This window comes from Colius striatus, chromosome Z, assembly GCF_028858725.1.
Source record: "Colius striatus isolate bColStr4 chromosome Z, bColStr4.1.hap1, whole genome shotgun sequence".
NCBI lineage: Eukaryota > Metazoa > Chordata > Aves > Coliiformes > Coliidae > Colius > Colius striatus.
Window position 1 is genome coordinate 2,889,235 of NC_084790.1, and position 7,530 is coordinate 2,896,764.

Below are 7,530 nucleotides of genomic sequence, written 5' to 3' on the forward strand. Positions count from 1 at the left end.
TATAAATACATCTCATTTTAATTACTCCTAATTAGCTCCTTGGCATCCATCCCCCAAGCTTGCCTTGCTGCAAGCACAGATCATTCTGACATTGAGGTCTTCTACAGCACAGCAGTCACAGCAAGATCCTTGTGCTTGCTGTCACCCCGCTCAGCAACAGGGCAGGGACGACCAAGCCCAAATGTGTTGCTAGCCAAGCACAACCAGCCAGCTAAAGACACTGCTCTGTGGCCTTCACAAGAACCAGGGGCAGTAGCAGGACCAGTCCCATTGTTTTGCTTCTGGGTGGTCCCTCTCAGAACTGCCTAGAGCAGCTTTAGCCTCTCAAACACAACCGACAGGGAGAAAAGACAGAGGATCTCTGAGTATTTCTAAGAAGTCAAGTCTTTGGAAGGCTTCATGGATTCTCCTTGCCCCAGGAAATCCTGCTGCTTGCAGTCACAGCTTGAAACTAGGCCAGGAGAGCAAACCTTCACGGAGCAAGAACCCCTTCAGCAGCCAGGGAAGAGTGGAGGGGAGAGGGTTCCTGTCAGAAGAACTTGACACCTCTGCCATCATCCAGCGTGATAATTTCAGCCTTGTGCTCTTGCTGCAAGGCCTGCAGGGCACGCAGCAGCATAGTCTCATCCAAGCCATGGAACTCTAGGGAAGAGATGTCCATCAACAGGAGAAAAGGAACAACAGGAAAATCACATCATGAAACAAAAAGGCTTAAAAAGTCCCGGGACTGGTGGCAGGGGAAGCAGAGGGGCTCTGAACCCCTGCAGACTCCGGTGCAAAAACACTACAGCAGATCCAGAGTCACGGCTACACTGCCAGACTCATCACTCCATTGCTGCATCAGGAACAAAGCCTGAAGGTCAACAGACAGGAGGGGATGAGTCACAGCAGTCTCAAAGGCGGCACAGAAGGTGAGGCACAACAAAACACTCCATACCTCACGCCAGATAAAGACCTGGGCACCAGGTTCTCTTGTGAGGCAGGAGGAGGTTTAAAATACAAACAGTGATAATGGGAGACGTTCATGCAAAATGGCAGAAAAGCCTTCAGAAGGACATTTGGCAGCAGTGCTCGGCATGAGCTTGCATAAGCAATTTAAAACCATTTAACCTGCAAAGCTATAATCTGACCATCAACTCATCACACACCCAAATCAAGTGAAATACCCGCTCCAGAACGCAGCACGTGGCATTACCTTCGTTCTCTGTGTCATCTCCACTGGTTAACTCGTACAGAGTGAACACAGAGTTGGTCAAGCCATTCTTGGACACCTGGAAACACAAAAGCAGTAACAGTAAATCAAACCTGTGGGATTTAACACCCTCAGCACGACGCCTCATCCGTCACGGTGGGAGTGAAACAGGAGGTGGACAGCACCTGATGCAGGAAAGTCCCCTGGCAATGCTTTGAGGCACTGGAGAGTCAAGATTTGATGCCTAAAGAAACCAAAATGGTTCCTTTCACTGCCCCCCCTGCTGTTCTTGCTCCTGCATTTCACAATGAGGGCTGTGATGCACAAAGGCAATTGCAGCAACACTGCTCTGCCCTCACTACAGCCAGCTAAAACAGGAAGGGATGACTGCACCCACTGCTCCAGCTGCAACTTGCAGCAAGTGAAAAGCTGTTGGTATCCCTACACTCCTCTGCAATGGAGAGAAATGGAAGAAGAAAGGTAAAAGCACCAAGCAAGCAAGAGGAAAATACAACAGTGGTCTCCGTCACAAGTCACAGCCAACGTGGCCTGTCTCCCCAGGCACAGAGAGCCTGGGCTGGGGCATGAGGCAGCTTCTGCGTTCTCACCCACTGATAGATGAGCTTTCCCCATTCTTCTGGTCTTCTCCACATGATGAGAAAACTGGTTTTGTTCTTATCTAACCACTCCAGGTTCCCTAAAATCAACGGAGGGAAGGGATTTAGTCAGAGCATGAGTCCACAGCAATGACCAAACTGGGCTTTTGTTTCACCTATTAAACTGTCTTTACCACAACCCCAAGGTTTTCAGCACTTTGATTCTCTCCCTCATCCCACTGTGGGAAGTGGCTGTGTGGGTGCTGGATGCTGGATGGGGTTAAACCCACACAGCTACGTGTTACGCTCACAGGTCACTTCAGCTACCTGCCTCTCCCCACTGCATCACTGCTCGTGCCAACTTCCAACACACCCCTATGCGTATGGCCGTGAATTTCACTTCCCACTCCTCCCTCCCTCCCTGCAGCTTGATCCGCCCGGGGAAAGGCAGCGTTTCCCTCCTGAGGGTGAGGCCAAGGGCGCGTGGGCGGGCGGGGGACGGCCCGTGGGACACCGCTCGGGCAGAGGCAGAGCCCACACTCATGGGCTGGACAAACCCGGGTCGGGTTCCCGATGGTGCTGCCGCCCATCCCACCCCACCAGCAGCCGGCAGGGCGAAGGGAACGGCAGACTCACCGTTCTTGCGCAGCTCCTCCAGCACCACCTGGATGGATTCCAGCGGCAGCTTCCCTGCGCGGGGGTTAAGGAGCAGCTTACCGAGCGGGGGAGGGGGAAGGAGGGGAAGGGCCGGGGCGGCAGATGCGGGTACGGAGAGCACCGGGGACCCAAAGGATACGCTGCAGGCGGGTGTTGGCGAAGAGCGGGCTGTCCTGCGCCTCCCGCACCGTCATGGCGGGCAGCCGGTGCTGCTGGCTGTAGGCGAGCGCCAGCGCGCACCAGGCCGCGAGCTGCTTCTGCCGCGTCTCGCCGTTGGGCTGCAGCCTGCGGGGCTCGGCTCAGCAACCGGAACGCGGCCGGGGCCGGGGGCGGCTCCGCGGAGGCACCCGGCCCCGGTTTAACCGCGGCTCCCCTCCCCCGCCCGTTCCCGCCTCTCCGCCCACGGCCCCGCTCCCCCCGTCCCCTCCCCGTGCCGTGCTCACGTGAAGAAGGGCGGGAAGCTGTACTGCCACGGCCACGCGAAGCTCATCGCCGCTACCGGAACCGCTACCGGAACCGCCCCGGGAACCGCCGCCTCCCGCCCGCCCCGGTTCCGGCGGAGCCGCGACGCTCCGCCCCCGGCAGGCCACGCCCACAAGCAGCGCCCCCCGCGTAGCTCCGCCCCCACTGCCCGCTCCTTATATAGCCACGCCCCGTCGTGGCCACACCCCCACGGAGCACTGTCTCTGATTGGCCCGCCCCTCATTATAATACGATGATAACCACGCCCCCTCCCGTGGCCCCGCCCCACCCAGTCGGCGGCGCGGCCTCTGGCCGGTGCCCGGTGCTCGGTGCCCGGTGCCCCACGGGACGCGTTCCCCGCGGAGAGAGCCGGGCCCCAGCCAGTCCCCGGCGCTGCCCGTTGCCGCCCGGAGCCAAGGCGGCAGTCCCAGCGCTTGGAGCGGGTGGAAGAACGAGCTCCAGGCGTGGGGGGAGAAGCGTTTAATCAGCACCCGCTGGGCCGGTGGTGCGGGGAAGGCGGGTTGGGGTTGGTGCTGGAGGCGGCGCAGCGGGAATCGGCTGCCCCGGCAGCATGTGCCGGGAGCCTCGGGAGTCTCCCCGGGGCGGCCCCGCAGCGCGGTGGTCGGGAATTGCGGGGCGGCACCCGGGCGCAGGGTCTGCAGGGCCGCCGCTGCCCACTTTCTACCCGCCCTCTGCCCACCGCAGGCAGCAGGGACCGGCTGCGGGGACCCGGGCAGCGGTGTTAGGGCTGAGCTTTCCCGTCCTTGCTGCGCCAGATGACCAGGGTGACCAGGAAGGGGATGAGGCAGATGGGAGTGATGATCATGGCCAGCAGTACGTCTTCGGGTGGATCGAAGTAGACCTGGTGCTCCACGGTGCAGTTGTGGAAGTAGCGCTGGTGGCTCTGGAAGATGTACTGCTCTGCCAGCGCGTTGGGGTAGCCATAACGCAGGTGGTCAGCCCAGTCCTCCAGGCAGGCTTGCAGCAAGCTGTAGGGCCTGGGGAGAGAACCATGGGGGTGCTGGGAGGGGATGGGGCAGGCAGGGGTGACTGTGGGATACCAGAGGCACCGACCCCATGGGTGGCTTTGAGCCTCCCCCTGGCATAGCAGCACCCCTTGAAACTGCCCAGGGCTTGCCCTGAGCCCAGCCAGACAAAGGGGACAGTGGCCAGAGTCCCTTGGCAGAGGACCTGGTGGCCCATTGGCACAGCCTGGGGGCTCTGCCCCAAGCACTTCCCGCTGTCTCAGGAGCTGGGGATGGAAAGGGATGGAAAGCCCACAGGCAATGGCCCCAGCAAAGGGCTCCTACGTGTGAGTTCCCCAGCTGGGGACATCCCTGAAGCTGGTCATCCCTGCCCCCCGCCATGCCCCTGCAGCACTGCCCAGGAGGGCTCCTTGGCCATCCCACCACCCCGTACCTGCTGATGACTTTCCACTCGCACAGCTCCGACGCTGTCACGTTCCTCATCAGGTCAACAAAAATCTCCCAGCACTTCTGCGTGATGTTGGTGTATGTTTCCTCTGCAGGGGAAAAGTGTTAAGCAGGGGTGGCACACCCCTTCCAGAGCCTGTCCCTGCTTGGTGAGTGACACTGAGCACCCAGCCTGGTGGGGAGGACACGGTGGGGGTAGGGGGGGCTGGACCTTGCAGACCCTGGAGCAGCTCCGGTTTGACACTCAGGAGCACAGTGGGAGGGCAGACTGAAGGGGATTCACACTGTGACACAGGGATAGTGCCTTGTCAGCCCCACAGTCCTGCCTGGCCCCAGCACTTACCAATGAGCGGGGCTGTCCAGTTGAATATGGTCTCAGGCGGGCTCGTCCTGGCATCCTGGCTGAAGCCCTCTGCCTCAGCGCCTATGTGGCAGAGCCCAGTCCCCAGTAGAGCTGTGGAAGTGAGGGGACTGGGTCAGTGAGGGACAGGCGCTTCCAAGGCCCTGTGCACAGGAGCTGCCTGGGCAGAGGCTGAGCTTGCAGGAGGCAAAGGGTTTCTGCTGTCCCTTGGGGGCTGCTGGAGCCAGTGATCAGGTCACGGGACACTGTGCTGCCCAGAGCCTGGCGTGTGCTGCAGCCAGGGCGTCCAGCCCCCTGTACAGCCAGGGGCTGTGAGGAGGGGGCCAGCCAGGCTGTGGACAGCTCGGAGGGCTGTCTTGGGGCCGCAGGGTCTGGGCCATGGGTCACAGCACAGGGATAAGCCATGTCCTGCAACCATGGGGAGCCAGTTGGGTGGCCGCATTGCAGCTGGACAGGGCTGGGGCAGGAAGAGGAAGCGATGGCTGAAGCACGGCACTGCCGGAGAGCCCCTCCGCCCGCCATCTGCCCCACACCCAGCACAGCCCGCCATGGGCGTGAGGCACATCCTGCCTGGCCTGCCAGAGCCCCACGGCCCGGGGAAACCGCCCTGGCCATCCTCTGCCTTGGGCGTGGGACAGCAACACTGGTCATATGGCAAACTGCCCCAGCGGGCCCTGCCTGGGCCACTCAGGCGAAGCTGCGACACGGCCAGGCATTGGCACAGGGTCCTCCCAGGCTGGCACGGTGGCTGTGGCAAGAGCAGCCCACCCTGTCCCAGTCTCTGTCCCCAACAGCCTCATCCAGCCCCTCTCCGTCCCAGCCTCGCAGAGCTCCCCAGCTCTTTTCATGGGTCATTCGCTAAAAGATCAGGGTTAAGGGCGATGGGAGCTGCCCTGCAGCACCGGCTGCTTGCCTGCCACCAGGCAACAGCCACCCCAGCTGCCCTCGGCGCTGCCAGGCCAGCCCCATGCCGAGGTGGGCGGTGGGCCGTGTTGAGCCGAGACCCCTCGTCCTGGGGCCCCACGCGCGGGAGGGCGGCCGCAGCCGCGTGCAGGGCGGCGAGAGGCGCGGAGCCCCCCGCCACCGGCAGCCGCGGCCCCGGGGCCGTGCCCCACGCACTTACCCCACAGCAGCAGAAGCCCACGGCAGAGCCGGACGGAGCCCTTCGGCGCGCACGGTGCCATCCTGTAAAAGCCTGCCGGCTAACGAGCGGGACAAGTATTTCAATGGAAATAACAGGAAGCAACTCCTTTCCTCTGACAGGGGCAGTTTGACTACAGGAGACGTGTGAAAAATGAGATTGCTCAGCGCTGCTTTAAAGCGGCTCTCCCGGCAGGACCCCGCGGCCGCACAGCGCGGTGCCGGGCCCCCGCGGGCATCGCTCCCGCACCCCCGGCGCCTGGGCAGCCCGCACCTCACCCGGTGGCCCCGGAGGCTCTGCTCCCCACGCAGCACGTCCAGTTTTTACGAGGCAGCTATTTGTTTACTTGTGTATTTCTCTTTAATCCTGTCTGGGCTGGGTTGTGAAATCCCTCGTCTCCTGCGTGGAGGGCAGGCAGCCCGGCAGCCGGGGGGAGTGGACGGGGAAGTGTAATGTCCCCGGACAGGCGCTACTGCCCGGGTGCGGGGGGATCCACAGCCCTGACACCCATGGCTTCTGGCTCAGCCAGGCGTTTGCCCCTCGGCCAGCATCGCTGGCGCAGCCCCGGCCCCTGCCTATAGCCAGAGAAGGAATGGTGGTGACACGACCTGCCCGTGAGTGCGAGGATGATGCAGGAAGGGAGACGGCAGGGACTTGGCTGACGTTGCGAGTGCTCAGCCCACCTTGAAGCCCCTCAGTCATAGCAGAGCTCCCGCCTGCAGGGCCCACATCATCCCCCACAGAGCAGAACCCGCTAGGACAACCCCCAGCCCCAGGCATCAGCAGCGTTCCCACCCAAGGACTGGGCTGAGGCCGAGTGAGCTCATGTCACCTCTGGCCCAGGGCAGAGCGTGAGCCCAAAGCTTCCCCTTTAACAGCCCGGCCGCGGGATGTGCGGAGCGTGAAGCGGAGAGTGGCGACGCGAGCTCGGAGGGACCCTCCCTGCTGCCGAAAGACAATCGTGCTGGGCTTCACACTGGCCGGCAAACACCCCGGCAGAGCCGCCTGACCCTCCCCGGGCCGCGGCAGACGCTGCTCCGGGGCACCGCGGGACCTTTCACAGGCGAGCGGCCACATCTGGAAGCCATCAAGCCCTGGCACTCCGAGGGCTGCAGGGCTGGAGCCCCCTTCTCCTGGCTCTTTGTTGGAGCCGTTGGAGCCTCCTCCGGCTGTGCGGCGGGAGCCTCTGCCAGGGAGACACCCAATGATCTCAGCGTGGCCCCAGGGCCGGGACGGCGGCCCCCCTCCTGGGGCATCCGGAGGGGATGGGCAGGGACATGACAGGGATGAGACAGGCAGTGACAGGACGGTGGCTGCCAGCCAAGGCTCTCCTAGCCTGGCATCGCTGCTGCTGCCTGCCAGCTCCCACGCAGGGTGCTGGGGAAGGGGCTCAGCCCATGCAAAGTGAAGACCCTGGTGCCCAAGAACCTTCTGTCGATGCTCCCTGGCACAGGGCAGATGAAGGCACCCACAGCCTGGGGCCCAGCCTTCCCTCCATGCCACAGGACCCACTCCAGCCCTAGGTTCACCCAGACCCCTGTCCCTGCTCTACCCTCCCCTTTTTCTCCCCCACCCTCAGTCCAATCACCCCACTTGTTAATTGCTCGGAGAGTAGGGGGCTGTTGCTGGCCCCTCACAGGCATGGGGGCAGGCAGGGGCTGGGCAGCAGCCTGCTGGGGTTTGAGCCC

General features: G+C 62.6%; 2 protein-coding genes across 2 annotated transcripts; both read right to left on the reverse strand.

Moving 5' to 3' along the window:
* VPS25 (vacuolar protein sorting 25 homolog) lies at positions 1-3,036 on the reverse strand. Its single transcript, XM_062018991.1, has 6 exons — positions 2,889-3,036; positions 2,585-2,730; positions 2,425-2,478; positions 1,801-1,889; positions 1,196-1,271; positions 1-642 (listed from the first exon to the last, which is right to left on the reverse strand). Exons 1-6 carry the CDS (start codon positions 2,933-2,935, stop codon positions 530-532), a joined length of 525 nt encoding a protein of 174 aa, XP_061874975.1. The 5' UTR covers positions 2,936-3,036; the 3' UTR covers positions 1-529.
* A 336-nt stretch (positions 3,037-3,372) lies between these two features.
* RAMP2 (receptor activity modifying protein 2) lies at positions 3,373-6,129 on the reverse strand. Its single transcript, XM_062019071.1, has 4 exons — positions 5,825-6,129; positions 4,684-4,794; positions 4,327-4,429; positions 3,373-3,905 (listed from the first exon to the last, which is right to left on the reverse strand). Exons 1-4 carry the CDS (start codon positions 5,883-5,885, stop codon positions 3,650-3,652), a joined length of 531 nt encoding a protein of 176 aa, XP_061875055.1. The 5' UTR covers positions 5,886-6,129; the 3' UTR covers positions 3,373-3,649.
* Between the last annotated feature and the right edge of the window lie 1,401 nt (positions 6,130-7,530).